The sequence below is a fragment of the Trichosurus vulpecula genome, chromosome 9, assembly GCF_011100635.1.
Source record: "Trichosurus vulpecula isolate mTriVul1 chromosome 9, mTriVul1.pri, whole genome shotgun sequence".
Taxonomy (NCBI): Eukaryota; Metazoa; Chordata; class Mammalia; order Diprotodontia; family Phalangeridae; genus Trichosurus; species Trichosurus vulpecula.
The window spans coordinates 67491402-67509361 of record NC_050581.1 but is presented as its reverse complement, the minus strand read 5'-3'; the positions used below and the strand labels follow the sequence as shown (position 1 = coordinate 67509361).

General features: G+C 39.1%; 1 protein-coding gene across 10 annotated transcripts in view; it reads right to left on the bottom strand.

Annotated features, from left to right (window-relative positions):
• The window catches only part of TLE1 (TLE family member 1, transcriptional corepressor), a 116631-nt gene that overhangs the window by 69658 nt on the left and 29013 nt on the right, over positions 1-17960 (bottom strand). For 5 of the 10 annotated variants that reach the window (XM_036737935.1, XM_036737934.1, XM_036737941.1 and 2 more), the window contains 2 exons: positions 13015-13077; positions 10442-10546 (listed from right to left, as the gene is read on the bottom strand). In XM_036737935.1, the coding sequence (XP_036593830.1) occupies positions 10442-10546; positions 13015-13077 (168 nt within the window). The remainder of the gene's footprint in view (positions 1-10441; positions 10547-13014; positions 13078-17960) is intronic. The other 5 variants (XM_036737936.1, XM_036737937.1, XM_036737938.1 and 2 more) reach the window with 1 other exon arrangement.

Here is a 17960-nt window from a genome sequence, read left to right as displayed (position 1 = left end):
CTCAGGTGTATTTTGGGCAGTAGATACGAATGCTGGGCCTGGAGTCAGGAAGACCTAAGTTCACATTCAGCCTTAGACATCATCTGGGTGACCCTGGCCTGGCCACGTCCCTTCACCTCTCTCAATGTGTGTTCTCATGTGTAAAACGGGGATAAGGACAGCACCTACCTCACAGGGTGGCTCTAAGGATAACATGAGATATTTGCAAAGCATTTCTAATTTTCCCCCCTATCTTCACGTTCAAGTATTAGTAGTCTATAGAACTTGAATATGACACAAATTTTATTTGAGCTTATAGAGTAAAGCATCCAAAGCAGTTTGGGACATTAATAATAATCAACCAATTTATAGTAAGACTATTTCTCCGCTTAATAAAGTTGATGCATTTCTGTAAAAGACTTAGCTATTCTGATCAAAACAACAATTCAAGATGATACTATTTCTCATTGTCTGTGACAGCTTAGCTGTATTGGTTTAGATCCCAGGCCAATCCACTTCATTCTGTTCCATTGCTAGAGTATGTAAAAAAAAAAAAAGTGTAAATATGTGTACTGCTGATTAAAATTGGATTGGATTACAACTGAATTCAGATACTGACAGTACAACTCAAACTTGTTGCCACTACTGGAAAAATAACTTAAAAAGTAGGCTCCACTAACTGGTTAGCAGCATCTTTAAACATGAAGGGATGGCAAATTAAGCAGCTAGGTAGTGCAGTGGATAGAGCGCTGGGCCTCGAGTCAAGAAGATTCATCTTCCTGAGTTCAAATCTGGCCTCAGATAATTACTAGCTGTGTGATCCTGGGCAAGTCAATTCACCCCGTTTGGCTCAGTTTCCTCATCTCTAAAATGAGCTGGAGAAGGAAAGTGCAAACCAGTCCAGTATCTGCACCAAGAAAACCCCAAATAGGGTCATAAAGAGTCAGACATGACTGAAATCACTGAACAACAAGAGTGCTACTTCACAAGAATCAATCTCTTAGAAGTGGCATTCTAATGAAAACCACAGAGAAGCATGGGAAGCCGTATCAATTGATGGGAAAGGAAGTAAGCAGAAACAGGGAAACATACGTGACTTAGATGATGTAAATAGAAAAAAAAAAGATGGAATACTATGTAACTACAATGACCATGTTTGACCAAAAGAGATGAGAAAATACACTTCCCCGCTTTCTCTGCAGAGCTATAGGTGGAGAACACTACACATACTGTCAAATTTAGTTGATGTGTTGGTTAATTTTTCTGAACTAGTCTAGTTCTACCCGCCTCTGACCCTTTTCTTTTTTTCTTTTGTTACAAGCGATGGGTCTTTTGGCAGGGATAAGGGAAGGGATGCATTTGGAAATGAAAGTGACATAAAAATAAAAGATATCAGTAACATCTGGGGGAGGGAAGAAAAGATAGAGCATTCTGTTATATCACTCAACAAAGGTGGTGAAGTGAACGCTAATTTAACCTAGGCATCACGTCTAGGAGTTTTAGCCACTAAGTAGATAGATTATTGAACTCTGGACAAGTTTTTAGACCTCAATGTCTCCATCTATAATATAAGCTGGTTATACTCACTGACTTTGAAATTCCTTGTTACCCCTAAAAATGTCTGATTCCTCCCTTGTACCTAATCTTGGCTTCCTTTGTCAGTAGGCTGTTTTAAGGGTGTGTCACACAGAGTTCTAACAGTTACGATTCTTCCCATCTTTGCCTAACCAGTACTTCAGAGGCTCTCACATTAACATCCCATCAGCATTTATGTCAGCTCTTGCCCAACAACCTTCCAACAAGGAAATGCACAAAACCCCACGGAATAATTTAACTCTATGGAAGAACACTGGAGATCTGAAGCAAATCCCAACACTTGTCAGAGAGTGATTCTTGGCAGTATAATTTAACATTTAACTGCACTCCGCCCAAAGTAGGATGTATCAAAAGCTTTTTGCAGTTTTTTCCCTTTTTGGGGGGAATTTAATAAATCACCATCCTATTAAGATATACTCATATAAAGGGCTTGGCATCAAACAGATTACAGCTGACAAAGATGACCTGGAATGTTACCGCAGTCATCTAGTCCATTCTCTCTGGTAGTTGTACACATTACTCTTTTAGGCTGTATTCCTGTTTTTACAAAGCAACACATCCAGCCCAGGTATTTATAGGCTTTCCAAGGATTAACTGCATCCTCATAAGAATAAACCTTCAAGAGGTTAACCTCATCCTCTTAAACTTCACATACAACAATCCCAGAGATAACTGTCAGCCACGTCCAAGGGAAAAAATAATCCAACATCTTACTAATCCTTCAGCCAATCAACTCATGCAACAATAGAGAACCCTTTGGGAGGCCTACAACTCAATCTGTCTTAAGAGTATAATCAGACAAAAACATTTATTTCCTCCCAAAATATGAAAAACCTATATAGAACCCCACCAAAGGTGAATAATCAATTAAAAAAGCTTTTATCTTCCAAGTACTGTAGATACAAACAGGAAAACTCAACAGCCTCTGCCCTCAAGAACCTTACAGTCTATCAGAAGAACCATCATGCACACATATAAATATATATAAAATCTATAAAGTTAACACAAAGCGGTTTTGGAAAGGGAAGCACCACCAGCTAGAGGAGATAAGAAAAGGTCTCATGTAGGTGCTTAAACTGGTCTTTGAAGAAAATTAAGGATTCTAAGAGGTGGAAAAGATGCAGAAGGAGTATGTTCCAGTCATGGGAGATAGCCTGGGCAAAGAAACAGGAATCCAAGAGAAGTTTCTAGGTTTTGTATCATACTTCATATGTGCCTTCATTACTAAACATAAAAAGATGGCTATCTGTCAAATAAAGCATGCTCAATATGCCTTCAAGGGCATCAGCAATACACAAAATTCCCCCCAAATTTAGCATATTAGATGAGATTGCTGATTAACTTTGTAGCATGGACTAGCCCTACCTGATGCAGAGCTTAGGGAAACAAACCAACCCTTCAAAGAAGGTAGGCTATTGTTAAATAAATCCAAGTAAGACTGGAGTAATTGCTAAAACTCCTTGCCATCAGGTATTATGTATCATCATTAGAGAAATGACAGATGTTTTTGTGGCTAAGGTGACCACATCATGTAGCGGACATCGGGTTCTTCGGACTAGATGGCCAAAAACTCTCCAAGTGTCTAAGTCTATCACCCTCTTGTTTTTGTCCCCTCGTGCACACACACGCTCTCTGTCCTTCAAATCCTACCACAAAAATCTAATTGCTTTGTACCTGGATCTTGACTGTTCTCCTCTACATGAATATTGGATACTGAAATCAATGATTTATCTCCTTTTCAAACATGCTATTTTTGGTTTCTAAAAGCTATTCCTTATCAGTTAAAAAAAAAAAAGAACCTCACGTTTTTGTCAACCTAATAGAATCTGTATCACGTAAAATGCTGAATAGCAAAGCTTTTCCAATAATAAACAAACAGCTTAAAAATCATTCTTGCATGAAGAAAAGCATCTGGTTCAAATGCTGAAATGTGTGTAAGCCCTGTCCAAGAAAATACAAGTAGTAGTCTTTGAATTCTAGTAACTGGCACTTGGAACACTCAGTTAATTATCCATTTATGGCACTTAGCAGACCTGGAAGCACCATGATATATTTCCTGATATGCTTCCCCTGACTTAAGAGGGTTGATAATCCCCCAGACTGATAACAGCATAAACATGTGGGTGGAACTAAGATGGGAGTGGGCTTAGAAACAGTTAATGTTAAAGTAATGAGACCAATATGCCTTGTTGATAGAAAGCCTGGGCTCAAGTCCTACCTTGGACCCATGCAACAATAACCGTTAAGTGCTAGGCACTGAGCTGGGTGCTGGGGATACAAAGAGAAAACAAAAGTCTTTGCCATCAAGGAGTTTACATTTTGCTAAAAGGATGTGAGGGTGATAAACAACATACACATATATAAATGTTGTTCTGTCACGTCTGACTCTTCATGACCCCGTTTGGGGTTTTCTTGGCAAAGATACCTCTCCAGAGGTTTGTCATTTCCTTCTCCAGCTCATTTTACAGATGAGGCCAACTGAGGAAAATAGTTAAAATGACTTGCCCAGGGTCACAGAGCCAGTTAGTGTCTGAGGCCAAATTTAAACTCAGCTCAGGTCTTCCTGACTCCAGGCCTGGCATTCTACCCACTGCACCACCTAGCGGCCCTATATATACAGATAAACACAAAGTAATTTCCAGGAAAAAAAGCCCAGCTGTAATATGAAGGGTAGTTTGTTGACACAATAAGGGCTCTAGAGGGCACAAAGGAAGAGTCTGAAGGACGAGAACCCATGTTAGACGTGAGACCACAGGCAAGACATTGAGCTTCTTGAGGTCTGAGGCAACTCTAACAATGTCACGTGAGTTAATTCGTGGTGCACACCAGTAGGAGTTTCTACAACAGAGGCAGACAGTGATAAATTCATCAACAAGCATTTATTGAGTGCCAGGTATTGCACTAGCCACTGAAGCTCCAAAGACAAAAATCAAACAACTCTTGCTCTCAATGGGCTTATTATGGTCTATCAGAAGACATGACAAACATATATATATATATATATATATGTGTGTGTGTGTATATATATATCTATCTGTGTGTGTGTGTGTGTGTGTGTATATATATATATGTATATATATACATATATATAAAATAAGCATATGCAGGATGCATGAAGTAACAGAAAAGACCTAAAGAAGTAAAAATTTTAAACGTGACCATGGGCAAGTCACAAACCTTCTTCAAAGAGGATGAGCTAAATGACTTAGGCAGCAGATCATTTAAAATTCCTGTTCTGATCCAATCCAATCCCTTCCAGCTCCAGAATGCCTAAGATTTGGATTCTGCGATTTGTGGCAAAAAATGGAGGAGGGACAAACAGCTTTTGTTCTTGCACATGCAGGATCCAACTCCGAACTTTATGCCTTTGAGTTTGGCTATCGCTCAAGTCAACACCTGGAGGCTTTTTGACATTATGAAGGAACAACTGGACGGGGATCAAAGAATAATTTTTTTTAAAATAGAGAGAAGCAATAAGGTTTGGTTCATGTATTTTAAAAGGCAGGTAAGCCTTGTAAAACTCTGGAAGCCCAAGTAAGCCTGTTTCTAGGGCAGCTGAAATGTCAAAAGCTTGATCTCCGATGCCTACAGAGAAATTGTCAGAGAAGAAGAGACAACAGTTGAACAGATAATCCCTAAGTTTCTCAAAAAATGAACAAGAGGGGTTCAAAGTCCTCCAGGCCCTACAGCCTGCTTCACTTCAATCAGCAATATCTCTAAAATTCCCTTGAAGAATCCCATGACCTTGATGAAGGGTTTTTTTTTTTTACCTTCTAACCTGTCACAGTAAAACACACAAAGCTGCAACAGGAAAGAATTTTGAATCATATAACAGTGCATCACTTTAAACGTAACATGCACTACTACTGCATTAACCCTCATCAATGTATATGTATTTTTAAGGAGTTTTTATGATACACCTAAAAAAAAAACCCAAAACAGTAGATCAACTAAAGCAGAAGCTTTTAAAACCTATTTTTGTGTCATGGTCCCCTTTGGTAAGCAAGTGACGCCCATGGACCATTTTTCAGAAGATTTTTAAATGCACACAATTAAGATACAAAATGATCACAAAGGAAATCAGTTTAAAGATATCAATTTTTAATATTCATAGACTGGAGGATATATAATACATAAATATATGTGTGTATGTATGTTCCCTCACACATAAAACCTCAGGTATATCCCCATTTAAAATCATTAATTTCTTGTTCTTTACAGACGAAATTAGGTAAAACAACATTAGTTGTACCCAGAGAACATGCTATAAAGGGGAAATATATGGGAAAGTAACAACAGTGGTATAATGGGGGAGGGGAAGAATTGCCAACCAGTCACTCTTTGACCAACTTGGCCAGTACTTTAACCACAGAAACCAATTATTCTTATTAATGTGACTTTTAACAATATTTATTATGGTAACCCTCGCTAAGACTCAGCAGAGCTCTATCAGCTGAAGTTGAGAGTTGGATATTCCAGGGACAAGAATAGGTAGGGGCACTTAAAAAAAAAAAAGAATTGAGGATAAAACCCTGAAAAATATGATTGCCTGATACTGGGAAAGGATGGGGAAAGGTGAAAGGGCAGACTGAATAGTGGGCAGATAATCACTAGGTTGGGATGTTCTAATGCTAGTCAACTAGTCAAAATATAAGTGACATTAAAATTTCACATTAAACTTACATTTGTATATCACTGAAGGTTTAAAAAGTGCTCTTCACAAGGATCCTTGGAGGTAGGTAGTGCAAATATTATCATCTCTGTTTTATCAGATGAGAAAACAGACTCAGGGAGTTGAAATGACTTCCTCCTTGCCACACAGGCTAAAGTCAGTGATGGAATTTAAATACAGTCTCTTAGTTCAAGAACCAGCAATCTCCTCTTCCCCGCCTTACCATAGGAGGTAAGGATGAAGTTTGGAACGACTTGCAAACATCATAAAGTCACAGAGATGACTAAATAAGGGGTAACTGTCACTTCACCCAGGACCCCACATTTAGGAAATTTAGGACTGAAATTTGCAGTTCTTCAGTAACATAAAAACAGAGCTTAGCAGCTAATTAGCAATAACAATCAGTTTAAAAAGGAAGGTACCAGATGGCAGGCTGAGGTGAGCTCCTCCCCTGCCCAGTCTTCTCTACTGCCTCACCATCCTCCAACGGAGGACTCGTTTATTACTCCTTGGCCCAGGCAAAATAAATTTTTTGGTAATACCTCATGTTAAACAATATAATATTTTGCTTTAAGGTTTGAAAAGAGTTTCACATACAGTATCTTATTTGATCCTTACAAACCTGTGAGGTCAGTGCTATGAATACTCTCAATTTACAAATAAGGAAACCAAAGGGAAGGGAGGTTAAATTTGCTCATGGTCATACAGATAGTAAATGTTTGAGGCTGGATTTGAACTTGGGTCTTTCTGATTCCAAGTACAGCTCTCTATCTCCTATGTAACTCATCTTCATTTTTATATATTTGTCATCTTATAAAGACTTGAATATCAGTCAGGTACATAGGTATGCAACCCCCATCCTACTACCGCTTCTATGGAAAAATTTAGGTTTGACTTGCGTCAAACTTAAAGCAGTTTTTCCAGGAATAATAACCCACTAAGTGTGAGGACTGCCTGTAGAAATCTGATACTCAAGTGTTCACATTCATATATATTCATTTCCCTCAGCTCATCTTGTTCTTCTAAAGCCCTGGTGGTTTGTGTGTCAAACCAGACCAAACCCTGAGTTCATTAAGTACTCTGTATTATTAAATAGCCCTTTTATGGTTACAAGAACACAACCCATTTAATAACAAATAGCTTTTTAAAAGCAGCATTCAACAGGTAAACATGCAATCATTATTCTACTGAAGCCATCAAATTTGCTTTCTCTTCTTCACCACTGAAATAGTCAAAGCCAAGAACAGAAAAACAAAGTCCTGAATACAAAATTTCAAGAGTCAGCCAGTTTCTCTCTCTGTCTCTGTGTGTGTGTGTGTCTCTCTCTCCACCCCCCCCAAGACGTGGTGAGGAAAGGCTAACAATAAAAGAGAAATAAATTAACAAAATTGCCCTAGCTACAAGAATTGAGTTTATTTCCAAGATAAACTAACAATATTTTGAATCATCTAATAAGAAAAATTTAAAAGTTCCCATCTCACCAGATTATCCAGTTTAAGATCCAAGCATTAAGGACACAAGAATACATAGATGCTTAACCACGAGAAGTTTTCTATTGTTAAGAAAACCTAGCTTTTTTTTTTCTCCAACCCCCCCCCCCCCAGTTTACCTTGGAGTAACATCTTTAGCACTATGGAGCTCTAAGTTCTTTGACTGTACCTTAAACTGGGAATTTTCTCCCTCATTTGCATTTTAAAGGGGACTCTTTCATGATCTTTCACACTTGTAATAGATGTCTAAACCGTTAAATTACTATTTCTTTTCTTAGCCTGAAAGACGATGCAGTTTAAGGGCATAGCCCCTTCTATTGTTCTTTGCACTAAGTCAAGTCCCTGAACAATACTGACAGCTGCTATCAAACCAGGCTGCATTCACTTTGGTGTACAGCTGCTGCTTGTAGGAACAGACAGCCTCCTGATGCCTCCTCCCCTCTGGGGAGACAGGTTGACACTCTGCATGTTCAATGAATGGGGTGCAAAGGTCTACTGAATTGTCAACCCAATTTTATGCTACTCCGATTTTCCAGGATGCACACAATCCCTTTCAAGTAAAATCAAGCATATGTCAGAGCATGAAACTTACGGTTTAGGATAGGATCATTATTGATCCCATCAATCTATAAAAAGATCCCTCTGACAAATTAATACATACTTAAAATGATCAGTTATAAAAGATTAGATTGCTGAGCGCGTTGAAGACATCTGACTGTGAGGAGCCTTGTGTATGGCCTGCACTTAACAGATCTAGCCTTTCTGCTGTGCTACCACACTCTGTATTAATGAAACATTAAGTTTTCCAGAACAGAGTAATTCAGGTAACTATTAAGCCCCTATTTCAAAAAGAACTCCTGACACTGGTATTTTTGAGGGGTGGGGGGGGTGGTAAAGCTCAAGATTTTCAACTATGTTTTTTGACCTTGAAATAAAAAGAGATTCTCTAAGACTCTATTATAAAGTTTTATTGTCAGTAAGTTATACTGAAACATATAGATCTTATAGGAAAACTAGTGTGATAAACTCCATACTTGGGGAATTCCTTGCCTGTATTTTGTTTAATCAAAATAAATTCTTATTCTTTTTTTTAAAGAAATTGTGATCAAACTATAAGTAGAATTCACTATTATTCTTTGAGATAATATTTGTAAAATGCTTGGCTTAGTACCTGGCACACAGTAGGTATTACATAATTGCTTATTCCATCCCGAAATCAAACACTGTACCGTGGTAGAGCTCCATATGAAAACCTGATTTGAACTCCAGAATAAAGCAATTCATTCCCCAAGAAAAAGGTACAGAAGGTTGCAGACAAATGTAGATGTAATTGTGTTTTTCTGTTGAATGTGATTAGAGAGCCGACTAAGTAACAGTCAAAATGTGATACTAAAGGGGGGGGGGGCAGGGAGAAGCAGGGCCTGGATTTGGGGGGAGGGGGGATTGTTTATGCAGAGCTAAGCTGTCAAGTGTAATAAAGCAGCTTGAATAAAATTTAAGCTGAAAATCCACTGAAGCTCCCCATTTCAGGGAGGAAAAAGCTATTAAAAGGGAATGAAGGTCACCCTCCCAGTTTATTTCACCTAATTGACTGCCAATAGCTTACCACAGGCAAACTGACTGCAGATCTGCAATTGAGAAACTGATGAAAGGAGAATTTTTCAAGCTGAGGCTCATTCTTTTAATCCTCCCTGGCTCTTATGTTTTTTCTCCATCTCCAGTTGGGATGTAATTTTAAGCACAGATGGATCAACTGGTCCCATTGTCTGTAGACGTCATTGGACTATGGCACTGCTAATCCGTGGAGCAGCATGTCTAATTATCATTACAAAGTGTCTGAGGGAACCATAAAGACCAGCAGGGCATCTTCTCACAAGCAATTAACATAAATTGATAAATGAGTAATTTGAATCCGCTCGGGGCGCTCACAATATGAATAAAATCAGAAAGGACGGCTCCTTGTTTCGGCTACTTCTTTCACTTAGACTGGAAGGGCAGAAAACATGAGAAACATTCTGGAGACTCTGCGTCGGGGTAGAGGGTTGGGGGGGGGATGGACTCATGCAGTGGAAGGAATGCATGGTTCACCAAGTTCATTAATGCACAGCCAATGACCTGTGATTGACAACCAGTCACAAGCGAGGAGTATTAACTGATCTCAGCATATTTAAAATCAAAAACTTGGTGAAAGGCTATTAGAACACTATGTCAGACAATTAACACTTCTTCAAAAGCAATAGAAATTTCTTTTCACTGGTGAGCCCCTTTAAAATTCATGAAAGTTGTACAAGAAAGAAAGAGGAAGAAGGGTGAATAGTTATACAGGTTCCAAGGACTTTGAAAAGCAGAAGGCAAAAGCAAAGATAACTAAATGAACTGGAGCAATATAAAGCTCGGCCTCAGTCTCACTGATCCCATGCCATAGGAGGAAGGGAAAGAAAAACATTTAGAAGGCTACTAATCTGGAAGCTTTTGTTTAACTAATGCAATACTAAAAGTCTTGTTATTGCTAATGCAATGAAGGCCTGCTTGGGAGCAGGGAACAAACCACATTTATCATCCCAATGTAAAATAAAGTTTTCTTTCCCCTCCCCTTCCTCCACCAAAAATACAAAACTTATCATCCACACAATAACATCAAACATCAAAAATATCTTTATGGTAAACTAGCAAGCAATAAGAAATGAAAGCTGGTTATACACACTGTAGGAGGGAGCCCTGGAAGACCACGTACCCCGATGATGGCATTCAACTCGGCCATGGTCACTTGCTTGGCACGTTCAACCGCTTGAGCCACTTGCTGCTGATGCTTTGGAAGTAAGGAGAGAAGGCAAAGAGTTAAGCCAAGTTAAGGCAAGAAGATAAGTAGTAAGCCAAGAACTCTACTGGTTCCTTCCTAAAACCTTTAAGCATGGGGAAAGTAAACAAGAAACGTTGGCTAAACATAGCACAGAGGAAAGGCAAAGGTTTTAAATGAACCATCATCCTCGTAGGCTCCCTAACCTGTATGCTATTTTCATACAGGAAAATAAATGCAAAGCATCAGGCAGAGGGAACCTAAAAATGACTATTTTAAGAGATACCAGGGGGTACCAAGTTCTCTGATGCCTGTTTGTGATCTTTTAGATTGGTATGTGAAAAAGATGTCAGAACACTAATGAAATTCCAAGACATAAATGTAAAATCCTATACCTGGGCTCAAAAAATTAACTTTACAAGTACAAAACGGAGAGGAGACATGGCTAAGACACCAATTCATCAAGAAAAAATTAAGATCTGGTTTTAATGAACTAGAAATGCAATATAAGGTAAAGGAAAAAAGCTAATTTCATCTTAGACTACACTAACAAAATGGATATGGAGGTGAATTCTTACAGTAGCCTTTCCTGGTCAGACTTCATCTGGTGTACTACGTCCAGTGAGGGGACCTTTTAAGGACATTGATAAGCTGGAAAACCTCACAAGGCTAACAGGTTTCAAGATTGTGCCATATGATGGCTAGTAAGCGACTTGTTCAAGGTAAAACAGGCGGTAAACGTCTAAGGCAAGATTTGAACTCAGGTCTTCCTGACTCCAAGTCCAACACTCTCTCCACTATGCCACCTAGTTACCTCTTGCATTTTTTTCTAACTCTGGAGATTTCCCCAAAGCAATAATATTCTAATTTGAACTACATAAATACAAAATGTGTATGAAACGTTGGGCAGAGGTAACATAAAAATGACAGCCCCACACATTGAGCTTTATACCTCATGAGGCAAAATATAAACTTGAAGCCAAAAAGCGGTTTTTAAAAGGGCAAATTTAACTCTTCAAAGATAATGAATTAAAGCCTAGAGCAGTATGTTCTAACAACTCTTAATCTACGTCCAGCTTTAAACATTACCTTGTTTGGACTTTCTTCTCATTTTTATCCCCTTCCTCCACCCCTAATCTCCATAAGAGGATAACTATATGTCTACCTCTGCCCCCATAATCATTTTAATTTGGGGAATATACCACATTACTCTCAACAGTACTATTTACTAAAATCTAGAGCTATACTTTGGAATGGGGGAAAAAGGGTTGTAGAGGGAGATGGGGAAGACTTCGAAGTAATGACCAAGTCTCATTTTAAGCGAACAGCCCCATCTAAAAATCGTAGCATTACCAAACTTTTGGAGCCAGGAAGAAATCGGCTAGTTCAAATCTCCCATCTTAGGAATGGGAAAACACATTCCCAGAGATTGAGTGACGCAGTCAAGGCTGCATGGCTAACCTTAGATGGAGGACTGGAATTCAGGTAGCCTAACAAACAATACTTTTTTTTTTTTTAACATCACCAAATTAAAAAAGGCAAGTATTAAGATGCCAAAGAAAAAGCTCATTTGTATTAAGTCAATAGGAACCATCTATAAAGACCTATTACTTACAAGGAAGACACTGGTCTAGATGGTTGCTGACCCTAAATCTTAATCTAAAAACCATATTGGACCTTTGTCCTTCAATGCAACTTCCTCCTGCCAAACTGAGACCCAGAATTCAAGTGACTTCCCAAGGTCACTCTCAAGAAAGGCAGTACTCTTTCTACAACACACACAGTTTCCAAGTATTCTTTTTTTGTTTGTCTTTTTGAGCCTATCAGGGTTTTATAAGTGACTTGCTCAGGGTCACAAGGCCAGTAAGTGTCCGAGGCCAGATCTGAACTCACCAGCGCTCTATTCACTACGCCACCTAGCGGCCCTATTCTTTCAAAGCACCCTCATGCCCCGTATCTTTCACATGATAGTTCTGAGTTTATCTTGTAAAGAGTGTAACAATATAAAAGCGGGTTGCTGTTATAATCTAGGATTTGTCCCTTAACGCTTAAGGTTCACCCTGGGATCTAGTAAGATGTGTATTTACTTCCTACATATTCAGGGGGAAAAAAAAAAGGCTTTTAGAGCTACCATTAAAGGACAAACTTTTTTCATTTAAAAAAAAATGAGGAGCAAGTGGGTGCTCAGTAGTAACTGGTGCAGCTCAAAAAAAAGCCCCAAACAAAACAAAAGCTTTATCTTGATAGTCATTTTGCAGTTTTCTTCTGAAAAGAATTAATCTGAAGTTAAGCTATTGTCGCCAGTTCTGCAGCTTGCCCTCAGATCTGTTCAAGCGAATAGCAGGGGGTTTGCACACTTCAGCTGTAACAGATGTTCTTCACACTTGTGCGTTGTGATAAAATTAACATCTTAAAACTAGCTAATTTGCAAACAGAGAAGCAACATAATTGCACTTTAACAGCTGAACAGTTTTACTTACTTCCTGAGACAGAAATGGGATGACTTGTGCACAAATTGTATTCAATCTCTTGGCGATTTCAGTCTGTAGAGATAAAAAAAAAATAGCATACAAACAATTAGGCTACTAGATATCAATTTACAAAAAAATAATCACTTCCTAAGAAAGTTTCATATCCCCAAACACTCTGTACTTCTATAACCTTTCTTAATTTGAGGATCTAAAATGCCTTACAAAGTTGCATCATTAATCTTTATACCCTACTAATGAGGGAAGTGGGTAGCTGAATTTAATCCCACTTTACAGAAGGATAAACTGAGCTATTATAGTTTACATGGCTTAATGGTTTCTTAATTAGATAATAGCAGACTTGAGAATGCTGTACTCATGGTTTGCTAACTCTCACTATTTTGTACTAACAAATGGTTGATGTCTAGGACATGACACAGCCCGACTGAAGATAGGTGGTTTACTTAACCAAGTGATTCCCAACCTTTTCAGAATTAAGGGCTATTGTATCTGATTTCACAGTTTATGACTATGAAATGTGATACAACAACATGTTTTAAAATGAACTATCGATCACTTAAATTTTCCAGTTTGACAATTTTATGGTACCCCTTGAGGTAACTCAAGACCCCAGGGCGCTACCGAAAAATCAGGGAAAGGATCAAGTTCCCCTTTAATGTCTAAAACTGTAAGCCATAAATCTTGCCTCTATGGAGTCAATCATTAATAAGCCAAGCATGTCTTCTCCACTGCTTGTAAGAACTACAAATCCAGTGCAAGATCCAATTTAAAATTCTGACCCATGGAATAAGAATACCTGGCAAATTAACTAACCACCACATTCTCTTCTATCAACCTTGTTCCTCAGTGACTTATCAAAACCCAGTGAATTTGAGACTGACGTTCATCATATAGGGCCATACATGCTTAATGCTTACTGATGTGGGTCTGATGGGGTGCTTGTGCTTGGACCCCAACTCCAAGATCACATTTCTCCCTAGCTTCAAAACACTATCCCTGACAGTTTCTCCCCAGCTCAAGGACACTATGCCTAGCAATAACTCATGAGTGGGCACCAGTAAGATAAACTACCTTTCCCCACAATTACTCATGAGTGGGCCCAGTAAAACAAACTATCTTTCCTCATCACAAGAACAAGCCGAACTCTGAAGAAATTCTCTTATAAAAACAGGACTATTTTGTAACCACAGAATTATCATGTATTGATTCCCAAAGTTATCATATTCAATCGAGAGTTCAAACCATCGAGATGAACTCTCAAAGCAATCTTGCTACAGACATAACAGACCAAAAAGTACACCTCTGAGAAACCCCTTTCCCCTGGTTTCTAGCAGTGAATGATGCCTGTGACCAAGGTTGTAAGTTATCACCTAATTACATCTGTCAGATAATCTATTACTTTTCCTATATAAGCTTAAGCATCATTCCTGTTAAATGGCAAGCTCCTCAGGGAGCTCTGCCCACCATATTGGCATTACAATAAACTTTTGCCACCTTGACTTAAAGAATGCTTGAGTCTGTGAGTTCATTCCAGGCGACTCTGTTCAGTACTCTGGTCTTGGGGGTGGGGGTGGGGTCCCTGAACCTCCCAAACTGCATCAGGTCTGCCAATATGGTCAGTTTTTAGGCGTGTCAAACCATTACTCCTCTAGACACGTTCCTCCAAAGCAGTATAGGGGAAGTCAAAGCATGTTAAGTCACTCTTCATTTTAGAGCTACTGTAGATGAACGTACACATCTCATGTAGTCTAACCCCCTCATTTTATAGATGAGGAAACTTCGGCCCAGAGATAATAAAAACGACATCTAGTTAGTGGGCTAATGCGGGTCTCCTGGATTCCAGTCCAGTGATCATTTGCACCATGGCAGGAGGGAAATGATTATGTTTCTTTCTCTTCCAGCAATCACTCCCTAACCACCCCCACTCTCCATAAAAAGAAAAAAATTAAGTGCCTATTATATGCAAGGCACATTACTAAGTGCTTTACAAATATTATCAAAAACAAGAAAAGAATCTAAATGAATTTGATACATTTTTCAGGTGGCTAAGGACAATTTGAGTGAGATTTTAAGACTTTTCGAATTGCTATCCACCTCCACAGAGAACTGATAAACTGTGTGCAGACTGAAGCATACTTTTAAAAAATTGGGGGGAGAGGTTTTCTTTTGCAATTTGGCTAGTATGGAAATATATTTTGTATGTCTTCATACATATAATCGATATACCGTTTCCCTTCTCTAAAGGTATAGGGGAGGGGCAGGATGATGAGAATTCGAAATAATTTTTTAAAATAAATGTTTAAAAATTTTTAAATGGGATGGAAAATATTTAATGAAATAGAAATATATTAAAACGAATTTTTTTTTGGAAAAAAATATTGCTGACATGAGGTCTTGGCTCAGGGGTTCTTAACCCTCCCACAGTCTAGTGAAGCCTATGGACCCGCTTCTCAGAATGAGGTTTTGGTAGTCATTAAATAAAATACATAGGGTTAGAAAAGAAACCAATTATTCTGAAATAAACATGTAATTCTTGTTCCCATCCAAGCCCCCCTTGAAATTTATCTGTGGACTCCTTGGAAAATCTATCTACCCCAGATGAAGACTCTCTGGTTTATCTTTCTGATGACTTAAGACTAAATGCAGAATTACAATCAATCAACAAGCATGTAGCATTTTGCTAAGCATTAGGGATGTAATTTCAAGAATGAAACAATCCCTACATTCACAAGAAGCTTACATTCTTATAGAAGAAACAGTAAGTACATATGTAAATAGATGGAATAGAAATAAGGTGAATAGAAATATCTTCCCAATAGTTACATAAAAGATGTTCTGCGGTAAGTGCACTAGTAGCATGCTCCCCATAGCAGAAAGAAGATAAGAAGAAAGCACATTCCAGACATATGGTACGACCAGTGCAAAAGCTAGAAGATGGGAGAAGGAGGGTCATTTGAGAAGAAGAGAGAGATGGCCAGTTTGGCTAGATCAAAGAATGAGAGAGGAAGAATAGCTCCCAGTAAGACTGAAAAGAAAGGCAGGGGCCAGGTTGTATAGGGCTATAAACGCTAGAAAGAGAAAGTTATATTTTAACCTAGAGGCCCAACAGGAAGCCACCAGAGTTGGTTGAATGGGGGAGTCCCATGCTCAGATACGAGCTTAAGGAAAATTACTTTAGTGGCAGTGTGTAGGATGGATTAGAAGTGGGAAAGACTTGAAGCAGGGAGACTAGTAGGAAGCCATTGCTACGATCTATGAGAGAGGGATAAGGCCTGGTTTATTAACTTAGGAGACTGGAAGGGTGGTGGTGGCTTTGTCATAGAGAAGTCTGGACGAGTGGAAAGATTAGGGGGAGAGGGAGATTGAATTCAACTCTGGTTATATAACACTTGAGAATATCTCTGGGCTATCCTGTTTAAAACTTCATAAGGCTTGGGGAGGTGGGACTGAAGCTCGAGGGAAAGACTAAGGGTCAAGAAATCTATTGATTGGTTTGACTCTGAGAGTCATCCACATAAAAGTGATGGTCTAGCCCATGGGAGCTGATAAAAGCACCTAGAGAGCTCAGGTGATGGGAACATATTCAAGGCTGAATTCACCATCATTCAGAGGCTGCATCCCAGGGAGAAGAGAGATAACAGTCAGACTTGCTTTCTCTCTTCTACCTCACTTCAATGAGATGCAAGCTCAACCACACTAAATATACAGAACGCTGGGAGTTGTTATCCACTGGATTTGTAAATCTAGAATGACAAAAGGCCAGGCGGTTAGGTATTTTGATAGGAACCAGAGTTAACATGACTTGAATTACATACATACATACATACAGATGCATACGTGTGTATTTAACATTAAGCTACAGACATGGTGTAGAGATATAAAAGAAATTACAGGCGCACAGTCTCTCCCTTACAAAGAATTCAGAAGACAGAAAGCCACTTGAAAACACACACATGGGCACGTATACACGTACAGTCCACATGGACATACCACAAATACGTATAATTTATTTAAGTATGCTCCCCTACAGATGAAGCATATGAAATACTAGCAACGAGAGGAATGGAATGTGCTTTGTATACAAGTTCCACTACCGAGCTCTAAGGGGAATGGACTTTATTAAGGCAGCCACTAACTGATATCTTTGTTTTTCAGATGAAAGAAATGTGACTCAGCAGGGGGTGGTAGTAGTAGGTGTATGAGGAGGAGGAGGAGGCAGTGGTGGCGTAATAAGTGTAGTGGTTGTTAATGTTTATATAGCACTTACGACACGCCAGGCCAGTGCTCTACAAATATTACCTCATTTTAATCTCACAACAGCCCCGAGAGGGAGATAAGTAAGCTGGGTCATCCCCAATTTGCAGACGAGTAAACTGAGGCAGAGCTAGAGCCCAGCTAGTGAATGCCTGAGGCCAGATCTGAACTGCCTCTTGTGCAGGTCACAAAGGTGGGAAGGTAAATACAGGAGGTGGGCTATACATACCCAGGCCCAATACCCACCCCAGGGCTACCCCAACCCCAACCCACACCACCTGGGTTAAATGAATGACCTTGAGCTCACTGGCACAATAGTTTAACCAACAAAGATAACCAGTCACTATCCTGGTTCAAATTTACAGACTATTTATCAACAGGCTACATATATCTCAGCCTATAAATTTGAACCAGCACCATAACTGGGTGTGTGTGTGTGTGTGTGTGTGTGTGTGTGTGTGTGCATATGTACATATATGTGGTCTAAACCCCTAAAATGGTCATTTATTTAAAAGAAAAACTTTCGGTGTCCACCTACATGATAATGTTTTAAAGTCACATTTTCTGAGTTTCACCCAAGCCAGATTTAAGAGCCATACAGACTGTGTGTGAAACACAGCATGCTATAATGAATAGATGAAGACCTAGGTTAAAGTCCTGCCTCGCACACACTAGCTTGTATG